At 39.1% G+C, this 24,024-nt stretch overlaps 1 protein-coding gene across 5 annotated transcripts in view; it reads left to right on the top strand.

Annotated features, from left to right (window-relative positions):
* Positions 1-24,024, top strand: part of LOC134344077 (kelch-like protein 5) — a 147,987-nt gene that overhangs the window by 75,048 nt on the left and 48,915 nt on the right. For 2 of the 5 annotated variants that reach the window (XM_063043295.1, XM_063043298.1), the window contains 4 exons: positions 3,635-3,817; positions 6,927-7,063; positions 16,019-16,215; positions 19,661-19,873. In XM_063043295.1, the coding sequence (XP_062899365.1) occupies positions 3,675-3,817; positions 6,927-7,063; positions 16,019-16,215; positions 19,661-19,873 (690 nt within the window). In that variant the 5' untranslated portion in view covers positions 3,635-3,674. Of the gene's footprint in view, positions 1-1,045; positions 1,092-3,631; positions 3,818-6,926; positions 7,064-16,018; positions 16,216-19,660; positions 19,874-24,024 lie in introns of those variants that run through there. The other 3 variants (XM_063043293.1, XM_063043297.1, XM_063043294.1) reach the window with 3 other exon arrangements.

Here is a 24,024-nt window from a genome sequence, read left to right as displayed (position 1 = left end):
AGTTGTGAAGAGTATAGTACCTCATATATTCTGCCAAATAGTGCCGGGCTCTTTCTTCTCAAGCATCCTCGGCAGCAGACTCTTCCTAACATTTAGGTGTTAGTTGTGTACACATCAACACCCTCATCAGTATGTAATTTGAAGTGTTATATTACAAATTTTGTCGTACTACAATAGTTCCAAAAATCATATGTTTACAGAGACAAATTTTGCATCCAATAACATCTCCAACTCATGTTCCTTTCAATTGTAACCTTACTGCTCCAAAGATAATGCATTCTTAACATGCCATAATAGGCATTTAGGAACCAGGCAGTGGTCTCGTGATGACCGATTGCTGCAGTGGGGTTGAAAGAAATGAACTGCTAGCTGTGACATTGTTGCCTGAGAGTCCTCTACCCAGAATATTAGTAATAATATCAGGTCAGGTACACTAAGTTTCATAAGTGTGTTAATATTTGAAGAATATGACAAAGGAGTGCAAACACATATGATTAGTTTTGTCATTAAAGAGTTGAAGTAATCATTACAGGTCACAACCACCTTATCTTGGTGTCTGAGAGAATAAAGAGCTTGCCTTTCTTCATGCTTGTATCACTCAGTTCATGCAACAGCTCAGCTATGAGCTGATCACATGTCTCTAAAGTATTTTAAAGAAATGTTTAAAATGAGCGAAGATGTCTTCAGTGATGGATTGCAGTTATGAAGCTCCTTGAGCATATCAGCCTTCAATTTTGATTTCACTTTAAACATTTAAAATGTTTTAGGTTTTATCATGCCATTGTCAAAATTATTATTATTTTACTTGAATGTAATTACATCCTTCCAGGTCATTCTGTACTCCCTGGAAGGATGGTGGCTGTAGCTTAGCAATTTTAGCCTAGGGAGCATTTTTCTTTTACTTTATTACAATTGTTTCATATGGAACCTCATTTAGAACATTGTACAACTATTAAATTAATATGAGTGTGTGGCATTGACAGGAAGGTATGCAAGGGGAATGAAATGTGCCGTAGGATCTTAATGGTGTACGTTATCTTTTAAGGATTGATGGATAGGCAGAAGGCCATTTTCCAGCAACACTCTAACTGGTAAATGATTTCAATTTTATTTAGTTCACAAGTTAAATTCAGTGTATTACTGTTGTACAGAAATTAGAGTGGAGTACAAAAATTAGGTAAAATAAAATTTTGACAGAAATTAAGCCTTTTATTGATGCATTGTTGCTGATTCTTGCATCTTCTATAAACAAAATGCAAACGAACAAATAGACCATGCTAAAAATATAAATATGGAATATTAGAGAAGCAATTTCAAATGGCTCTAAAGGATAATGAATGCTTATTGGCTTACTATAAAATAATATTATGGTATATTAAAACATGGCCCTCATATCATGTTCCTAAAAATGATCTGTATCATGATTTTCTGTAATGTGAAGCCAGGTTATCCATGCATACTTTAATAAATAGGAGCTGGGGAAGAAAGAAACTTATTTACCTTTTTCACATAACTTCTCTGAGAATTAATTTTATTATGTATCGGGTGAATTTCCATTGCCCAAATAGTCCTAACACTGAAGTTTACCTGTAGGAGCCGAGTATGCCACTGAATCATTATTACTAATGTGGTCAAGTGCATTGGGGAGAAAAAGTGGATCTTTTAGGGGAAGACCTTGTAATTAGACGTTGACCTTAATTCTCATCTTTACCATGTAGAAAACCACTTTACAGTTTGTTCATAATTTATGTTAGGATTTGCTCAATCTATTCTTTAAGAATTTAACCTACACTAAATTAAACCATTGTCTGTAATTTTGGTATCAAAGACATTGAAAGTCTCATGTGGAGAGCATTTGACCTTTTGGGATTAAGAGTGATTCCAGTCAGTAAATGGAGTGTAGCCCACAGCCCAATGGTATAAATAAACATTGAATTTCCGAATTTCAAGAAACACACTCACCTGATGGCATGAACATTGATTTCCCCTTCCGGTAATTTTCCCCTCCCCCTTCTCTCTTCTTCTATTCCCCACTCTTGCCTCTTATCTTTTCTTCTGACCTGCCTATCACCTCCATCTGGTGCCTTTCCTTCTTCCCTTTCTCCCATGGCCCACTCTCCTTTCCAATTCAATTCCTTCTTCTCCAGCCCTTTACCTTTCCCACCTGCCTGCTTCACCTGTCAATTTCTAGCTAGTCCTCCTTTCTCTCCCACCACCTTTTTTATTCTAGCATATTCCCCCTTCCTTTCCAGTCCTGAAGAAGGGTTTCAACCCAAAACGTTAACTCTTTATTTATTTCTATATATGCTGTCTAACCGGCTGAGCTCCAACAGCATTTTATGCCTAACAGCTTAGCCCAGATCTGTCAAGGGAATAAGTTAATAATTTGGTTGTGGACTTTAAATTTAAACTGTTAATATCATATGCAAGAAGCGGACAAAGGATTGCCTTACCAATCTTAAACATTTTTTACCTGCTCCATTGTATATTTCTTTGACTCGTTCAGTCACCTCCATTCAGGCATTTTGATCATACTCATCAGAAGGTGCATCTCTGCTCCAAATAGAACAACTCTCCTTTCAGACATTTTTTCTTAATCCCAAGAGTAGTGTCTCAAACTTAAGACCTGGCCTTGTTTCTTACATCCATCTTGAAGTGTCATCAGAAGGATTTCAGATTTTGTATTTTGCAACTTCATTCTAACTAAGAGCAGAAGATTAAACTTCCTGGATATCCTATCCTGTCCAGCACACTAGAATCAGATTTATTGATTGTAGGGATTGCATAATGTAAGTTTGAAAGAGCATGTGAACTTTCGATCTACTTAATTAGATGTGTACCTGTGATGATGTCTGGTAGGGATAATTGTGCATTTTGAGCAGATGTTTCACCTTCGCTGTCCATCCCTATTTAAAATAATTCAGTGTCACTATTAATTAATTGGGATTTTTAAAAACCTTTTAAATTGGTTTAAGTTTTACAGAAGCATTTTATTTGTTTGTTTATTTATTATTTAGAGATGCAGCACAGAACCGGTTCTTCCGGCCCAATAAGCCGCATTGCCCAGCATCCCACTTATTTAACCCTAGGCTAATCACAGGACCAGTTTACAATGACCAATTAACCTACTACCCGGCACGTCTTTGGACTGTGGGAGGAAACTGGAGCACCCGGAGGAAACCATGGAAAGGACATTCAAGCTTCTTACAGACAGTGTCAAAATTGAACTCCAAGCTGTAAATAGCTTCATGCTAACTGCTACGCTATCAGTCAGCTCATCCAGTCTCTGTGGTGCAGACTTGTCAATCATCTTAAACATTTGAAGGGATTAATGACAAAGTGATGCACTGTCAAGTTTAGTTATATAAAATAACTAAAATAATACTTTTCACAAAATTTAAAGTTAGAACATAGTTCATAACGACACACCAGAAAAAGTCAAATGTTTTTTTTAAACTTACAACTTGTGTATGTTGCTTGTCAAAATTCAATTTGCCACAGCTATGATCACAAAGAAAGCTAAACGACTAAAGCCAATGTATGCTATTCTGCATGTGTCTGTATCTATTTTTACCATTGTGTTAATGTATGAACATTTAATAGTTGTGTTAATTATCTGGCACTTCCACAGCAGAACTTCAAGCAGCAGTCAGAACCTGTCCCCGTGCCAGACAATGGATCCTTCAGCCCCTGAGGAGTGTTTTCAGGCACTAAACCATGCAGAACAAACCTTCAAAAAAATGGAGAACTACCTCCGACACAAGCAGCTGTGTGATGTAGTGCTTCTGGCCGATGACCGAAGGATTCCAGCCCACAGGTGAATGAAAAGTTCATCAATAAATTTTCTTTTCTCTAAATTGTATCAGTTTCCAGGTTGTTCATCACAAAATCAAAAAATTTAATAACCGGGAAATGTAATATCAATAATATTCTTTTCTGGCACCTTGTATTCTGTGGTATTCTATGTAAAATTTGGTGAAGTCCTATGGAGGCTTTATTTTAAAAATATTTAATTACTTATCAGATTTAAAAGTTATTAATGATTTTTGAATGTAATTGTGATTTTGGTATCTATATTTAAACTTCCAAAAAAAAGACCGTTTAGCTGATTTCATTTTTTTTGGATAACAGCAATTTTATTTCATTTTGGTGAAATTCACTGAGTAGAAAGACAGTTTGTGAAATACATTTTAATAAAATTTGGACTGTTGTTCGTTCTCCCATCAGTGTATGTTTAAGTTTATACTGATTTTATGCCTTTAAGTTTGTAGTTTAAGACATTTGCAGATGACCCAGCTGCTTCACATTTTGCAATGGAGATCCTGTTAAGAAGAGTATCCCAAGATTTTGGTCAAACTATACTGAGCAGCTGGTGATAAGTTTCCAAGTCAGAGTGGTATGCAATTTTGAAGGGAATTTGGAGTCACAGTTGGGTTTCAGTCAATGAACTGTTGCTGAGTTTCTCAGTGGTCCTGAAACTGCATCTACGGGGCCAGAGGTCAGATTGTGATGCAATGCACTGGCAGGGAAGAAATTTAGGCAGCACAGTTCATCCACATAAGTCACTGACAGATAATTGGGAATTGTTATGGATAAACCAATACTTTTGTGACCAATAGATGGAACAGAAGGCCGAAGGCAGGTACAAATAAGTTATTTCTTTCACACTGGCTCATCTGCAAAGAACTAGTCTTCCAGCAATGTCCTTCAATAAGCTAATTTATTTATCTAAATTGGACACTTAATTCAGTCAAAAGATTTTTGTAGTGTATTTAATATTTCAGTAATATTTGAATATTATTATAAATATGTTGTTTGATTGAGCATTCCTTGCTTGTTTACATAATTCATTCTGAGTTATATGTCAGAAGTACATGAATGGCATATGTTATTATGTCACCGCATCATATGTGCGTGCCTCACTAAAGCAAAAGGAAGTAGACCATCATCCTGGCTCCCATGTTTTTCTTTCAATTAGTTTTTGGATTTACAAAACAGTGGTGATGATGTAGTTTTAAAATTACCTCTGATGACTACCTACCTGTTGAAGCGCAGCACGTTTTTTTCTTTGGAAAGGAGAGAGAGAGAGATGTTTGAGTCTTTTTAAAAAAAGTGTGGCAGTGTTTTTTTTCTTTGGAAGGGGTAGAGAGACATTCAAGTTTAAAAAAAGGCAGAAAACGGACAGGCTCATAAGCAGTGAGTATTGGGTGATAATAATAATAAAATTTTAAACAGTGGAAATGGTTGACTTCATTGGAAAGATTGACATGTTCAATTGTAGAACAGATAACTGAATGATGTATACTGAAGGACTTGAGCAGTATCTTGAAGCAAATGAAAGGGTCAATGAAAAGTGAGTGTCAGTGTTACTGAGTTGCAATAGTTGGAAAATCATACTGTTTGCTTAGAAGTTTAACTGCTCCATCCAAAACAGCTGAAATGAGCTTTGCTGATGTCGCAAACAAATGCAGGAACATTTAAAACCAAAACCATTGTTGAGTGCAGAATACTATAGGTTTCATAATCCATTACAGCTTACGTGGCTGAATTGAAGAATTTGTCCAAACATTCTTGGATGGTCAGTGCTGAGCTTAATGATGCACTGAGAAATCATTTCATTTGTGGAATCTTACAAGAAAGCATTCAAAAACAGCTCCTAACTGAAGCACAATTCCACATTTAAAAGAGTAGTTGAAATTGCTTTGTCAATGGAAATAGCAGCCAAAGACGCATTGAGTTGCTGTTATGAATAAAAGTGAACGTGAACTAAATTGCAACGTCTAAACGGAAATATGCCTGGCCAAACAAATTGTGTTACTGTTGTGGTAGGGGCTCACCAGACCATTGCAGGTTTAAATGCGAAACTTGCAGAAAATGCCAGAAAGTAGGAAATATGCAAAGAGCACACCAGGCAGACAAGATTAAATGGATTTAACAGGGAAGAGATAAAGATAAAAAGTCAAGTTGCAGTTTCAAAGAGTACTAATGTTCATGCTGTTGATGAAAGACCTGAGAATGCCGAGAATGCCACGGGACTCAGTAACCTTGAGATTTACAATGTGAAAACTAACAATAGACAAGCAATATGGCTTACACTAAAAGTGAATGGCAAATTAATTAAAATGGAATCAGACACTGGCTCAGTCATTCCACAAAATGAGTTTGAATGGCATTTCAAAGGTACTGAACTGAAGCCTGCAGATATCCAACTAAAAACTTAATATGGAGAAAAGATAACTCGTGGGAATAATATCCGTTACAGTGAAATACAAAAACCAACAAGTTACATTGGTCTTGTGCATGGTAAAGACAAGAGAGCTAGCATTGTGGAGTTGTGATTGGCTAAGACAACTACAACTTGATTGGAGATCCATCCACCATTTGCTTGTCACATCCCCTGTAACAGAGTCAACTGAAAGCGAATTAATGTACTGGATGATGCCAGAGCGGCGTTCAAAAGTGGCATTAGAAAACTCAAATATATCAAGGCTAAAATATTGTTAAATGAAAGTGCCACACCAAAGTTTTACAAGTCCATCTGGTTCCTTATACCATCTGTGATAAAGTAGCCAGTGAGATAAATCACATGGAGGCAGAAGAGTTCTTTCCAAGGTTGAATGGAGGCCACGGGCAATGCCACTAGTCTCAGAAGCCAAGAAGATCGGGTCTGTTGGGATCTGTGGTTATTTTAAGGTCACCATCAACCCAGTACTGAAAGTAGATCAAAACCCTCTGCCCAGGATAGAGGATATCTTTGCAAGCCTTTCTGAAGGGAAACGTTTCAGTAAGGTGGACTTAGCTGAGGCCTACCTACAGATGGAGGTGGAAGAAAAGTCCATATATATCCTAAGGTGAAATGCTTCACAGTTGATGAACATATCTAGATGAAAGTTACTAACATCTGATTTTTTTTGTTCTTCTGCCAGGCTAGTTCTATCTTCAGTTTCAGACTACTTTGCTGCAATGTTCACAAATGATGTAAGGGAAGCTAAACAGGAAGAAATAAAGATTGAAGGTGTGGATTCAAATGCATTATGGGCATTAGTTCAATATGCCTACACAGGTAAACACAAAATAATAATTTCCTATATAATTGCTGCATTATGTGATAAAGGAGAAACCTTTGATTTCTACGTGGTAGCCTGATTATTATGGTATTATGGATAAGGCGCCCATATTTATATTCCTTAGAGCTTTTGATATTGGCTTATCATTGTTACATGTGAAAAGCTTGTCTTACATACTGGTGGAACAGATCAAATCATTACACAGTGCATTGAGCTAGAATGAGGTAAAACAATAACAATGCAGAATAAAGTGTAAACACTATCCAAGGGTGCAGTACAAGTAAATGATAAAGTGCAGGATCATGTGAGGTAGATTGTGAGGCCAGAATTCCATCTTATGTACAAGAGGTTCATTCAAGAGTCTGATAACAGTGAAATACAAGATGACTTTGAGCCTGGTGGTATGTGCTTTCAGGCTTTTGTATCTTCTGCTCAATGGGAGAGGGGTGAAGAGAGAACATCCGGAGTGGATGGGTTCTATGAGTATGCTGGCTGTTTTACTGAAACAGTGAGAAATATCGACAGAATTCACAGAGGAGAGGCTAGTTCCTGTGATGTGCTGAGCTGCTGCAGTTTCTTGCGGTCTTGTGTAGAGCAGTTGCCATACCAAGCCATTATGCATCCAGACAGAATGCTTTCAGTGGCAGCACACACAAAATGCTGGAGAAACTCTGCAGTATATGTGATGTGCATCACCTCCCAGCTTCTCACTTCATTCCCCCTCCTTTAACTAACTACCTTCCCCCATCTTCACCCATCACCTTCTAGCTTGTTACAAACACAAGAAAATTTTCAGGCACTGGAAACCTTACCTTCTAGCTTGTACTCTTTCCCCTCCCCTCCTCCTTATTCTGACTTCTTCTGCCTTCCTTTCCAGTCACCTCTTTAGATGAGTGGAGTCACTTATCTTCCTCAGGTGGATGTTATAGAACTACTCCCTTACAACCCTTTGTAGACTGAGCCTTTGGTTCTATTACTTTTCCTCTTCTAGCGTGTTAGCCCAGCTCTGCAGCCCCCTGCATCTGGACAGTAAAGATATCTACGCCAGACTATTGTTTGACGACAGCTGCGTCTTCAATACTATAATTCCAAGCAAATTTATCACCAAACTCCAGACCCCAAGACTCAATGACTCCCTCTCAAATGGATCTTTGAATTCCTGACTAATAGACCGCAATGAGTTAATGGTAGGCAGCAACACCTCCCTCCACACAATTATTCTGCACTTGTATCTGCAACTGCTGTAGCCAAAGAATAGAACCATAGTTCCATTGCATGTGAGGGTGAGGGTAGCTATGGTTTTTATTGCCTTTACCTCCAGGTACTAGGGGCTTAGTATAATTTCAGAATTTGTTCCATATTGCCACACGCAGAGGAAGTGAAGGGTCTCTACCCACCCATCTGTCCCATGGGGAGGGGAAATGAAGTGAGAAATTGGGAGATGGCATATCATCACGTATACATGTACAAGGTGCCTATCACCTCCCTCTGGTGCCCCTCCTCCTTCCCTTTCCTCCATGGTCCACTCTGCTCTCCTATCAGAGTCCTTCTTCTTCAGCCCCTTAATTTTTCCACCAATCACCTCCCACGTATGTGTCTTATCTACAAAATTGACATCTCCAAGCTTTTCCACCTGACAAATGGCCATTTTAAAAAGAAAATAATGTGATTGCAAAGAGAAATCTGGCTTTTTACCATGATTAGCCCACACAGCAATGTACTTAGTTATATGGGATGCGAGTTACCAGTTGAGATCCACTCTCTTGCCCATGATCTCCTTTCACATACCTAGATGTTTATATCCTGCACTGAAGTTAAGCTAACTAGATTAAAGACTTTAGTATTTGTGCTTTTTCTGCTGCTTTTAGCTTTTTTTTTATCCAATCTGATTTGCTCGAGGCACTGAAAAAGGTTTTTAGTAACAGTTTTTTACTTCAATTCATATAATGTTGTAAATACTTAATCATTTCAGTAACGTTTTCTCTGTTTAACTGAAGAACAGTGCAAGCATCAGCCTTTCTTCCCATAAAGCTGAGGGACTGGGTACAACTTTATCCAGTTCCTTGGCACAGCTCAACTGAATTTCATTTAAGGACTTGAAGAAAGAGATCAGATACTGGCGTGTGACCACCAGTGTATTTATCATTTCTGCTGTGCAGAGAATGGAGGTAGAAGCATGGAGGAAGCTAGCCCCCACTTGGCTGTTCTCCACAGAACCGCGGCATGGTCACATACATTGATTGGTAAAACGCAAGGAAGAGGAAGAATTTCTGAAATGTGTACAGGAGAATTTCCCAGTCACTGTGTTTCCAGCCCCACAAGGAAAGAGCCATTGCTGAATCAGACCACGGAAATGAAGTTAACAAATGGACAAGATGTCAGTTAGGAAACAATGATCAATAAAACATAAATTTCAGAAGATTAATGAAGAAGGGTTAGGAGTATTCTAAAAATAGATTATTTTTAAAAAGGAAGTGTAATTGGAGGAGATCTTAAAGTGAAAATATAAAACTTTTAAAAAAGGAAGTTAGAACATACTGTGTAGCATAGTGCAGACCCTTCGACCCCTGATATTGTGCTCAATAGAAACCTACTCCATGATCAGTCTACTGCCTCCCTCCTGCCCATAATCCTCCATTTTTCTTCAATCCAGTATTTATTTAAGATTCTTTTAAATGCTCTTTAAATACTATATTTCAGGCACCCAACACACTGATTTTTTTGAAAAAAGCCTACCTCTGATATCTCCCTAACATTTCTCCATTGACTTTAAATGGGTATCATCTGATTTTGGTCACTGTGTTGGTTGTGATCTGTGCCTCTCACAATGTTATGCATTTCTATCAAGTCCCTCTCATCATCCTTTGCTCCAAAGAATAAAGCCCTTGTTTGAGCAATCTTTTCTCATCAGATGTGGTCTCTAATCCAGGCAGTATTCTGGTAAATCCCTCAGCACGCATTTTAAGGCTTCCACATCCTTCCTATAATGAGGCAACCAGAAATGAATACAATACTACTAATGTGGTCTAGCCAGAGGTTTATAGAGCTGCAACATTACCTAATTGTTCTTGAATTCAGTCCCCCAACTGTTGAAGGCCAGCACACCATAAACCTTCTTAGCCATTGTATTAACTTGCACAGCAATTTTGAGGGATCTATGTATCTGTACCCTAAGATCCCTCTGTTTCTCCACACTGCTAAGAATAGTACAGCATAGTACAGACCCATGAACCTTGTGTTCTGCCTTCAAGTTTGATCTTCCATAGTATATCTCTTTACAGTTTTCCAGATTGAACTCTATCTGCCACTTCACTGCTCAACTCTGCATCCCCTTATAACCTGTGACACCCATCTATACCATCCACACCACCACCAACCTTTGTGTAATCTATAAACTTCTTCTGTAACCCATTCCTCCACTTCCTCATCCAAGCCATTTATAAAAATCACAAAGAGCAGAGTTCCCAGAACAGGTCTCTGTGGAACACCACTAGTCACCACCCTCCAGGCGGAATTCACTCCATTTACTACCACCCTCTGGCTGATGTTTCTGAATCCATGCAGCCAAGTTTCCCTGGATCCCATGCCTCCTGACTTTCTGGATTAACCTACCAATGGGAACCTTGACGAATGCCTTACTAAATCCTTATACATCACATCCACTGCTCTATTTGTTTTGTTACCTCCATGAAGTGCTCATTTAGGCTCCTGAAGCTCAACCTGCCCTTAATAAAACTGCGATTCACATATTACTCATAAATCCTGTCCCTAAGAATCCTCTCCAATAGTTTGCCCATCAATGATGTAAGAGTTGCTGGTCTGTAATTACCAGGATTATCCCTATTAACCTTCTTGAACAAAGAGATCTTTGGAGAGAAAATGTTCCTAGCACATTTCCAAAAAGAGGAAAGTTCAGAACTCCCTAGATGATAGAAGAGAATGAGAAAGATGGAACAAAAATGGGGAGGGAAGGGGAACATGACTTATGTTAGATGTATAATTCAAATGAGTACCAGGCTGAGTTTAGTAAACTGGGAGGGTAGGTGCAAAGGAATGCTGGGCAGACAGAGGGTGAAATTAAGGCAATAGCAGTAAGCATAACAGGAAATAACAAAACTTTCGAAGTTGGGCGCACAGAAGCACAGTGGTTAGAACAACACTATTATAGCCCAGGTCGTTTTGGAGTTTGGAGTTCAATCCCAGCAACCTCTGTAAGGAGTTTCTGTACGTTCTCCCCGTGGAATGTGTGGGTTTCCCCTGGTTCTCCAGTTCCTCCCACAGTCCAAAGACATACTGGGTAGGTTAATGGGTCATCAGAAACTGTCCCATGGTTACGTTAAGGTTAATCAGGGTTGTAGATTGCTGGGGCGCAAAGCTCAAAGGTCAGGAAGGGCCTACTCTGTGCTGTATCACTAAATAAATAGAATAAATACACACACACACACACACACACACACACACACAGCAGGTGGTAAGAGTGGGCTCCCTCACCTCTGACCCTCAACACAGGTGCCCCTCAGGCTGTGCCCTAAGCCCCCTCCTTTGCTCTCTGAATACCCATTACTATGTCGCCCCCCCCCCACAGCTCCAATGTGCTAATTAAATTTGCTGACAATACTACATTGATTGGCCTAATCTCAAATAATAACGAGGCAGCCTACAGAGAAAAAGTCATCACCCTGACACAGTGGTGTCAAAAAAACAATTTCTCCCTTAATGTTGTAAAAACAAAGGAGCTGATTGTGGACTACAGAAGGAATGGAAACAAGCTAACTCCTATTGACATCAATGGACTTGGGGTTGAGAGGGTGAACAGCTTTGAGTTCCTCGGTATACACATCACCGAGGATCTCACGTAGTCTGTACATAACCAGCTGTGTGGTGTAAAAAAAGCACAACAGTGCCTTTTTCATCTCAGACAGTTGAGGAAGTTTGGCATGAGTCCCCACATCCTAAGGACTTTCTACAGGGGCACAATTGAGAACATCTTGACTGGAGGCATCACTGCCTGGTATGGGAACTGTACTTCCCTCAATGGCAGGACTCTGCAGAGAGACGTATGGATAGCCCAGCACATCTTCCCACTATTCAGGACATTTATAGAGATAGATGTGTAAAAAGGGGCCCGAAAGATCACTGGGGATCCAAGTCACCCCAAACACAAAAACTGTTCCACCTGCTACCATCCGGGAAATGGTATCACAGCATAAAAGCCAAGACCAGCAAGCTCTGGGACAGCTTCTTCCACCAGGCCATCAGACTGATTAATTCACGCTGATACAATTGTATTTCTATGTTATATTGACTGTCCTGTTGTACATGCTATTGATTACAAATTACTATAAATTGCACATTTAGACAGACACTTAACATAAAGATTTTCACTCCTCATGTATATGAAGGGTGTAAGAAATAAAGTCAATTCAATTCAATAAAAATGAGCAGTAATAGGAGGAGTTGGATCAGTTAGGGACCAGGAAGGTGATCTCCTGGTGTGGCAGGAGTACTTGATGGGTACTTAATGAATATCAATCCCTATCAAATAAAAGCCACTGCTGAATTGTTATCAGAATGGGAACTAGTGAAAGTAATGGATGGTTTGGCAATTGAAAAGACCATAGAAAATCTGGGCAACACCCACAAAATGCTGGAGGAAATCAGCAGGCCAGGCAGCATCTATGGCTTGGCTTAAACTTAGTATTGTATATCCCATGGTACTGAGGTTGCTGACAGAAGTAAGGATGAAATTTGCGTAAGGTTTACAATAATCAGATACAGTTGAACTGTTAAGGAAGTGGAAAATGGCACATTTGACACGTGTACTAAAAAGCAAAAGGACATGCCTGTAATAGTAAATGGTCAAGAGTGGGGAAGATGTTTGGACACAAACAGGAAAAATGAAAGATGGGCCCTTGGAGAAGTTTTGAACTGGTAAAGGGGAGCCAGCATGTTTATAGGCAAAAGATGTATGACCAAATAATTTACGTCTTTATGCAACACACATCAAAGTTGCTGGTGAACGCAGCAGGCCAGGCAGCATCTGTAGGAAGAGGTACAGTCGACATTACGGGCTGAGACCCTTCGTCTTTGGTCAGTTAACACAGAAGACCGATGAGGCAAATGATTTTGATTACATCCCTATGAATTTTCAGAAAGTTACACATTTTTTAAAAAGCTGTTTACGAAATTGAGGTCCATGGAACATAAAGGTGCAAATAAGAGCAGAAAATGTAAGAAATATTAAACCAGATAGCCAGCATCAATGAAAAAGGAAAGAAATTTAGCAGTTCACTTTTTGGTGGAATTGGAAAATTTTTTTAAAAAAGCAAGTATGCTTTAAGTTACAGAGAAAAGGGCTGGGTAGGGAGAAGTTATTCTCCATAGATGATGCTCCTCTGGATAGTGCCTTCTTTTACTCCAAAAGTTCTCTCTCTGCCTGACCAGCAGAGTGTTTCCATAATTTGTATTCTACTTTTCAACCAAAAAGGGAAATTCACTTCAGAATAGAAAGCAGAGTTGGGATAAACAAAATTAGAATGCTGGAAATATTTACAGGTCAGATAGTTTCAGTGGGGAGATACAGAGTTAAATGTTTCAGGTTAACGGCTTTCATTGGAATGGATTAGTGTGAGCAGTTGATCTTTTAGATCAATGTATGGTTAACCTATTGTGTCTTCCATTACCTCTGGTCATGATGGTGAGAAAAAGCATGAACGACTTACCAGGAGCAAATGGGTAGACAAACCTAATAGTTCATTTCATAGCTTGTCACACCACACAGCCAGCCACTCTAGTGTTGTTTGGTTGATGTTGTGCAGGTCAGTGTCAGCTAAATCAAGTGAGAGTGGGCAGTTGCACAGAACATGTTCAATGTTCTGCACCCTTTCACCACACTCACAGGATCGCTGGTCTTTAAACCCCACTTCACCATATTGTCTCCCGTCCTACAAACTCCCGCTCTCGCTCTGTTGAGAGTGCACCACTTCCGTCTGTCAAGCAGTGCCCCATCTGGTAACATTTCTGTGGGGTCTTGCACTGTATTGTTTGGTGGGGTTCTGGCTTCTGTTCGTTGCCAGAGGTCAATCCTGTATGTTTGGGGGGATGTTCCGTGTGGTAGTTCCTCCACTGTAGCAAAGCTTTTCCTCGATTTTAGGCAGTTGGAAACTGGCACATGATGATGTAGTGGGTGCCGTGGATCCGAGTTCTGTTTACCTTTTTCAATTTTTGTTGTAGTGTGTCTTCGGATCTCTGGGGGAGCAATGCCTGCCTGTAAATGATTTTAGTGGGTGTGGGGCACAGTGTGCCCGTGATTATTCAGCAGGCTTCGTTATGCAACGGGTCTATTTTCTTCGCATGGGCTGATCTGCCCCACACAGGTGCATAGCAGAGTGCTAGGCAGTTGATCTAAGTGTGTGAGCATTAGCTCCCCATTTCGTGCCTGCTAATTTTTTCAAGAGAGAATTGTGAGAGCCAACTTTCCCTCGGAGTTTTTGGATGTGGGTGGCAAATGAGAGCGTCCTATCCAGTGTCATGCCCAGGTAAATTGGAGTCGTATGGAGTCGAGCTCCTTCCCACACCAGAAGATCTTGAGTTTCGAAGCTGCTTCTCAATTCCTCAGGTGGAATGCACCCACCTGAGTTTTTGATGGATTTGGGTTCAGAGACCATTTTTCATAATACTGCTTCATTACTTCGAGGATTGCTGTAAGTCGTACTTCAACTTCTTGGAAGGAGTTAGCTTGTGTTGCTATGCTTGGGTCGGCTGCATAGATAAACCTGCGTGTGTTAGGAAAGGTTGGTTGGTTATTTCTGTAAACATTAAATAGTAGAGGTGCCAGGACTGATCCCTGTGGTAGTCCGATCTTTTGTGAACGCCACCTACTCTTAATTCCATTCATTTCTACACAAAATCTGCGATTTTCTAGGAGCCTTCTTATTTGACTGGGGTTTCGTTCTTTAACATTTTACATAATTTCAGTAGAAGGCCTCTGTGATTCACAGTGTCGTATGCTGCAGTGAAGTCAACGAATACTGCCCCTGTAATTTGTCGCATTTGAAAGCCATCCTCAATATACTGAGTTAAGTTCAGGACTTGACCACAGCAAGAGCGGCCTGGCCTGAACTCGGTTTGGTCTAGTGTTAGAAGATATTCGACTAAGGGGGATATTCTTTTCAGTATGGGTCTCTCGTAGAGTTCATAGAGGGTGCAGAGCAAGGAAATCGGTCTGTAATTTTAAAAGGATAAACCTAATAGTGAAAGGAAGGGATATGACAGACAGAGTAAGCATTTTTGATCAGATCATGGTAGAATTCAAAAAGACCCTGGCACAGCTGATTCCCAGGGGAATAACTTGACCTGAAGGAGAAAGCAGAAGGAGAGAGACAAAATGGAAGATCACATGTTTCAGTAGCAGAATATAGGGGGCTCATTGGAGGAGCAAGGTGACCCAGGCAGCTTGTCTTCCTTCAGACAAAATGATATTTATAAAGCTTTATTAAATCGCTAAATTTATGTAAATAGCTAACATTAGCTATTGATAGCTAAATTACTTTGGATTTAAAATATAGCATATGCCTTGATTTTCAAATAGAAAAACATTCCCAACCTCCGACTTATTTTATTAGTAAACATTCTCAGACTCATGCTATCTACCATCTGTGGTTAGGTCTTCAAAACTGGGAAGGTTTATCTTGCATGCTATTTCCACTTAATGGGTTGTTAACTCCAAAACTCAGATTCCTCTGAGTATCGTTATTTGACAGAAGATATCAAACTAAAGAACCTACCATATTAACATGCTGCAAATTACACATCACATGAACAAAAACAATTTGAATGCAGAGGCATCATTTGGAGGCTTAATCATTTTAAATTAAAGTTATTACAAATATCCAAAACACAATTTTTTCACATAAGGTGAGAAAATGGCATTATTTGTTTATTATCTTTAGGGCGTTTGGAATTAAAAGAAGATAATATTGAATGCCTGTTGTCGACCGCCTGCCTGTTACAATTGTCTCAGGTTGTTGAGGCATGCTGTGGTTTCCTGATGAAGCAGCTTCACCCTTCCAACTGTCTTGGAATTCGTTCATTTGCAGATGCACAGGGCTGCACTGACCTGCATAAAGTGGCTCATAATTACACCATGGTATGTATCTGGAGGGATGACTCTTCCTTAGCTTATTAATATGGGTTAGATGACATTATGATTGTTTCTGGAGGGATCTCTCATTCACTGTTCATTAGTATTGGTTAGGTGGATGATGGTTTAATAGTAGAGGCATCTATAAAATTCTGAAATCTGTTAATACTTAATAAGCTAGCATAAATAAAAAGACGGCAGTGCCCTAAATACAGTAAAGGCTTAATAATATTAAATAACTTTAAGCATAATCTCAGCCATATACCATCCATGGGGAATGTGAGGTACCAGTTACATGAATATACTCATTGCATGTAAACTGCTCAAGTAGAACATTTTCATGCATCACACACTGGTATTCTATGCATAAACCTTCAACTTGCCTTTTAAATAAGAATGCTTTACACTGTAATTCTACATTTTAAGACAAAATGATATTCAAGTAAAATAATGCTTAAATAAATCAGATGAATGATTTTGATCACATTACATGGTCCCAAATCTTCAAAGAGGATATTGTTGCTAATCGGCCTATAAGTATAATGCCCTTACAAGTAAGTGTAAATAGACTAAAACTATTTTCACACTTATTTTACATAACACATACATAAAATGCACAGTTTGAGCTTACTTTTGTAAAGAATTAAAGAGGCTTATATGTAGGTCATGCAGAGAACGTTTTACATATAGCCTAGCCTACCAGTTAAATTAAAATCACTTAATTCTAATTGAGAAAAGGCCAGTGCCTCTTGCTATATCCTAGATTCCCTAATGACAGTTGATCAGATTCATGTTCTCAGAAATTTTCTTTTGCCAGATGCAAAAGAATTTTGTTTTTTTAAATACTGAATATACAAGAGTTTATTGTATCATGAATCTTGTTTGTAAAATTGTACCAACATACAAGACCCAATATTTTTATTTCTTATTATTCTGGTCTTCAACTAAATATTTTCTTAAGAGATATTTGATCTTTAAATGCTTTTTGATGTGAATATTAACATTAACAATAGATCATTAACTTGGCATTAGAAAGCTTCATGTTTAAAGCACCCACTGGTGGTGTAGTGGCATCAGCACCAGACTTCGAGGCAAATGGTCCTGGGTTCGAATCGGCCGGCTCCTAGCACACTTCCCATCTGTGCTGGGCTGCGCACCCAGCCTGCAAATCGGTCTTGTAAAAAACAGGCAAATGCTGAAGAAGTGGCAAGGTTGCCACCCACTGCGCGGAGAGGAACAAGAACAAGTTTAAAGCACCTTCTGTAAATGAATGAGGTGAATTGTCAGCAAGGCTCTCATCAGCCTATAGCTAACATTTGTATCTGCTTGTGAAGGGGGCATTGGGCACATTAACTTGCATTTTTTATTTGCTGTATAGAATCTGTAAATTGGCCGTTAACTGGGTTCTCTCCTCAAAGATTGGTTTATATACTACATGACTTACATAAAATTGTTGCATTCAATTTATGGTAGTTTTATCTAACTGCTTGTAACTGCGTGATGCCACTTAATTTGTCCAGAAATCAGAAAAAAAATATTAGTGTAAGTTTAGGAGAGTTTTCAGCAAAGATTTTGCAATGAATAGATCCATGAGAAAAATCTCAAGTAGCAATTTGAGGCCCTTCATTGGGCCGGGGCCAGCCATGGGTGTTGCATCCCAGCTGTCGGTGATACGCAAGGCACGGCAGTGTGATGTAGTGAGCAAGCCATTGCTTTGTAGCAGGCTCCCCTTCTCCATGCAGCTGATGAATTCAAAGGAATGGCAGTGACCGATACAGTTTGGTACCAGAGGCATCACTGAAGTTGCCAGTCAGTGTTGAACTCAAGGTAGGATTGTCTTAGGAACTCCAACTCTGGATTCTTCCTTGGGGTTTACTCCTGAAGTTTTCACCATAAGTGGGTATAGCCACAAGGCAGCAGAGGTTTGAGATCAGAGATGCCAACCACAGCTGACGAGACCCATCTGCCCGAAGCGACTGGTTTTAAGACACCAGTAACCTGCCTTTGCCCCTTCTCCTGTCAGTAGAAATGGTTCCGCCGGGCTTAGTAGCTAAGCTACACTTGAAAGCCAGGAGCTGGACTTGTTTGTCAGAGGCTATTTGAGACACACACCATTGGGAGCATTTACTAGGTCGTGGGAGCCTATCCCCACTACCACCACCAGCTATAATATTCTTAAGGAACCACGAGTGACAACATATTTTTAGAAAACCATTTCCACAACTAATTATTCTTGTTGCATGGCCATCTCCAAAAGCATCTTCATATTGTAATGTTACTTAGTTCCCAATGATGATCTGAAATTACAATCTCTAGAAATCTTTAATATGTAGTCAGAACTATTCCTTTGAGGAAAGGTTGCTTTGGAAACCGCTTAGATTTAGCTATTTAGGTGCATATAAAGTGAATTAATCTCTCAATAATTAAATTGATATTATTTGAAAATTAAGTATAGTGTTTCTTTAAATTAAAAGAAAAGTACGATGTTGTCAGTGATTTACCCTACAGAGATTAATCTATTCCTAATCATAATTTTCTGGAATATTTACTCTTTACAGAATTTTACAGAATATCTTCAATTTTATTATGAAAACTCACAATTGGAAGGAATCTCGTAAATTCTGAGATAAAGTAGAAATTGCTGGAAACATTCAGCACATCAGACAGTATCCTCAAAGAGCAACACATTTAACATTTTGTGTCAACAGCCTTTCATTAGAATTGGAATTCTGGTTTCTCAAATGTGGAATGGCTCCATTCAATGTACAGGAGGCGGAACACTAGTTTGGTTGAGAGAAAAAATGAAATATTTGAGAAATAAAACAAGGTTCTGGCAGCTTATAATATTCCTGTCAGTTTAAATTATTTTAATTACAAAATTAAAAGCGTAATATTTTATTGGAAGACTTGTTGATTTTTTTTAAGCTATAAATTTTCCATATGTCAGAGTGACAGATATGATTGCTGAGGAAATATTTCCATATATTTTCAGCATATGACATTAATTGGTGTAAGACAAAGAAAGTTCAAGATGAGATAACAAGGTAGACAATGCAGTTTAATTTCAGAGGCAGAGTACAATGCAGTTTTTTAATTTCAGATTTCCAGCATCTGTGTTTTTACTTTGTCTTTCATATGACACATGAAGTTTATGATGAGTTATCTATTTAAGTAAACTCCAAGTCAACCATCTGTGTATTCCTGTGATAAATAATGCATGAACAGTGTTGTATAACAATTACTGACTGGATCTTCAGGTAGTAAAACAAGGCAGAAGGCATGATCCATTTGCATTTTGTGACTTGCGTTCAGTAACTTCAGGCAATAATTTGTGCTTTACAATTTTGTGAGAACAACTGTGAATTGTGTGTGTGTGTTTTGTAGTCCCATTGTCATTAATGTTTAACATGCTGTGAAATAATATGAATTATTGTTCTTTCTTTTGTTAAAGGAGCACTTCATGGATGTGATAAGAAATCAGGAGTTTCTACTACTGCCAGCAAATGAGATAGTTAAGCTGTTGGCTAGTGATGATATGAACATACCAAATGAAGAAACTATATTGAATGCATTGCTTAGCTGGGTGCGGCACGATGCAGACAACAGACAAAAGGAACTCAGCAAACTGCTGGCATACATCAGACTCCCTCTCCTCTGTCCTCAGGTAAATTCATTATTTGCCTTAAATCATTGATTTAAAACAATAAATGGGCATAATCATCCTCAATAGTATATGACTAACCTTTCATTCTGGAAAGGATAAAAGCTATCAGCATGTTCATCGGGAGAAAACCTGCTGACCTGTTGGCACATTGTAATTTGCCTTCTATAATTAAGTCTGAAGGGGCGGGTTTTTGTACCATATTTTATGCAAGATCTATACCATTTCCAAATGATGCCCACTTAAATAGGCATCCATGATCGCTAACAAGGGAGATGCAAGTAAATTTAAAGAGATAATGCATAGATATGTAAATCCATTAGATTGATTCATTAAATTTGAGTGCTATTCAAAAAACATAGATTTTTAATTGCATACTTCTTAATGTGGCACTCATCAGTTTAGAAATACCCTTTTTCAGCTCCAACAGTAAGGTGGAATTGAAGTTGACTTAAGGTCAAGTTGACAATTTTCCACGCTTTTGTGTCACAGCATCCATTTGGAAGATCAAATTGACTTTTTGGCAAGTTCTTCATTTCCTCTAGCTTTTTATTGTAGCCTTAAACTCTCCCAAATAATGTCAACAGTAATGGCACATGCAAAATTCATCCTTGCTGAGATTTTCTGCCTCAGTGGTCTGAAAAGCCACAGTTCTTAGTCACTCGCTAAACAACGGAGTTTATCCACTCCCTCCCTCACCTGTACATCACTTTTCCAAAGCTATGCTATTTAAACTTTATATTTTGTCTTCACTGCTGTTTCAGGTACAAAGTAGTAATGTAAATTCTAGTCCATGATGTGTGTTACAGTGCCACATTTGCATTTCTTCTTTTTCTAATAACATTTCACATATCCTCCTTTTAGCTGTACTGACCCAAAGAACGTTGGTATAGAGGAGCTTGCTATATTATCCGATCTGAGAGGGTTTAATTTGTGCATGTAACAGTAAGCATTCCAGTCATGGACATACCATATTGTTGATTTTTAGACAAAAGCCATCGAGCTTCATTTTAAAGCATCGTGAAGCATTCAATACTTGGTGCTAAAATAACCTTGAGTAAATAGGACAACCGACTGGTAGTTTAGTTGTTACCAAACTCCAGGTTGTCATTTGCTAGGTAATTAAAGCTTTAAATGCAACCCTCGTGTCAACCAGTTAAATTAATTCAAAATTAATCCCTGAGGTTTTCCTAAGTGTGACAGTAATCAACAGCAGAACAAGCGGAAGTAGCAGCTTTTAGTTTGGTCTGCTGCATATTTCAGGAGGTTGATGGTTATACACATCGTTTTGAACATACATGTGAAATAGATTAATGGACAGTGCCCTAACTTGTGCTATTGTGTGTGTGTGTGTGTGTGTGTGTGTGTAAAATCATCAAGGCTGTGGATGAGATGAGAAATGAATATTTTAGCACATTCAGTGAGGTGTCTAAGAATTAGTTACAATCATAACGTAAAATCTATAGTGCAGAAACTTGCCATAGAGACTGGGCTGGGTGGTCTAGGATGCTGTTACTGATTACCTCTGTAGCCCTGTCTGGTGTTCTGTTATTTCTTTTGCCTTCATTCACAATATATTGCAAAATGATTTGCAGCAGATGAAAAAAAGCTCCGTCCACCAGGAAAAGCAGGATCTCCCAGTGGCCACCCATTGTAATTCCACTTCCCAATCCCATTCCGATATGTCTAGCCATGGCCTGCTCTATTGTCGCGATGAGGCCACACTCAGGTTGGAGGAACAACACCTTATATTCCATTTGGGTAGCCTCCAACCTGCTGGCATGAACATTGATTTATCGAACTTCTGGTAATGCCCCCCCCCCCCACCCCTTCACCATTCCCTCCTCTTTTCCCTCTCTCACCTTATCTCCTTGCCTGCCCATCTCCTCCCTTTGGTGCTCCTCCCCCTTTTCTTTCTTCCGTGGCCTTCTGTCCTCTCCTATTAGAGTTCCCCTTCTCCAGCCCCTTATCTCTTTCACCAGTCAACTTACTAGCTCTTTACTTCACCCCTCCCCCTCCTGGTTTCACCTATCACATCATGTTTCCCTCCCCTTCCCCCACCATTTAACTCTACTCCTCATCTTTTTTCTCCAGTGTTGCTGAAGGGTCTGGGCCCAAAATGTCGACTGTACTCTTTTCCCATAGGTGCTGCCTAGAGTGCTGAGTTTGTCCAGCATTTTGTGTGTGTTGCTTGGATTTCCAGCATCTGCAGCTTTTCTCTTGTTAAAGAATGATAAATTCTGCTTTAATAAAAACAAAAGTTTTCCTCTAAGTAACTAAATACTTTTTTTTGATAAAAAATGTACATTTCAAGCTTAGATGTTTCTGTGATTTTGTAATTGGGCAAGTTTCCAGTTTATTATTAATATTTTTAATTGAGAAATGAATCGTGTCTTACATTGTCTTTATATAGTATCACAAACAGTGTATTCAATGTTGTGGTGTTAGTTTTCACGAAACTGTTTTATTAAGATATTCAATAAGCCTGAATCATATTCATTTTCTTCCAGTCCAGGGGGTGCTAGGCTGCAAGGTCCATTAATGTCATGGCTCAAACTTAGTTGTTTTGTTAGGTTTGTTGGGATGGTTTTGGGGACAGAAAGGGGAGTTAGGGGTCAGGTTAGTGACAGGGATGAGGTGAGTTAGAGATCAGCAATAGTAAATGGAGAGTTTGAGTCCAAGTTGAAACGCTCTGTGGACGAATGTCAGCAATCCTAGAAGTTGTGTTACAGGTGCTGAGGAGACCAACAATACCCAGGTCAGAGACCAGTCGCAGGAACTCTGTACAGGTGGCGAATGTCAGGTATAGGTGGGAGTCATGAGAGCCACTGACACCCCCAGGTCATCGGGGTCGGAAGTTCATGAGAGTCCATGTGAACGTGAAACCCAGCAAAGCCTGGAAGGCAAAGCCAAAGGTGGAAAACCAAAGGTAGAGGCCCAAAGGAGCCATGAAGATCTGAATGAGTCACAAGGGCCTAGGTCACCAGAGTTGGAGGTCCATGCAAATCTGGAGGTCAAGACCCAAAGGTCAAACCCATGATAGGCATCCTGGAGTGGAGTTCATAGTTTGAGGCCCAATGTCTGCAGTCTGAACATTCAGGAGCATGGACTGGAGGCCCAGAGGTGGCCTGTTCTAGGGTTGGAGGCCTGTCTGGGTTTGTGAGTAGTCGGACGGTGGGAGGGATTAGACAACTGTTGTTTTGTTTTGTTGTTGCTGTTTGTGTTGTTTTATGGAATGTTTTAGGTGTGCTATGTTGACACTGGAATGTGTGGCGAAACTTGTGGGCTGCCCCCAGCACCTCCTTTGGTACACTGGTTGTTAACACTGACAAAGCATTTCACTGTATATTTTGAGGTATATGCTATAAATCAATTTGAATTTGAATATTGCTGCCCCCTAGAATTACTATTTCCCAACTATTATTTACTTTATTCTAGAAAATTGGGATCAAGTCATAAAACTAGTAAATACACAGCAAATATCCACTAACAGAAGCTTCCTTTTACTGTTGCATAGAAGTTTCAAAATACCTTTTATTAAAAGTCTTGGATTTCCTTCCCTGAAACTGAATGTCCTACTTGCTGTCATTGCGAGCTTCTTCCTTTTTTTTTCATCTAATCAGTTGGTGTAAGAGTTTCTTGTTCATTTGTGTACATTTTTCTTTTCTGGTCTTCCATCTTCTGGTTACTTGTTATCTTTATTAATATCCATCAGACTTTTAGCACAGTTCTCCTTTTCCCTCATCCTTTCATCCTGTCTAATTTAAATTTATATTCAAGCAACTGACTTTGCATTCCCTATATTTTTCTTTAAGTGGTGATTAGGAAAGTATTACAAACCTGTGTCCTTCATTATTTTACATAGCGTTTCAGTATGATATCAGAAGTCTTTTTTGATGTTTGCATAAGCATTGTTTGATGTATACAGTGTTGTGCTTTCTTGGAATCAAAAAGTCAAAACTGAACATAGCTGAATCACCTGTTGTCCAGGCATTGTTCTTATCACATCCTAAGATCCATTCTTAATGCCGTGAGTCAGCACAGCACAGCCTTGATAATACTTCCTAATGACATTGACTCACTTAATTTCTTCTGTCTTGATCCACATTTCCACTTTTTCCTTTATATTCAGTGATGTAACGGAGGGCAGCGTG

This window comes from Mobula hypostoma, chromosome 3, assembly GCF_963921235.1.
Source record: "Mobula hypostoma chromosome 3, sMobHyp1.1, whole genome shotgun sequence".
In the NCBI taxonomy this organism is placed as follows: Eukaryota; Metazoa; Chordata; class Chondrichthyes; order Myliobatiformes; family Myliobatidae; genus Mobula; species Mobula hypostoma.
This window is presented reverse-complemented; position numbering and strand designations above follow the sequence as displayed.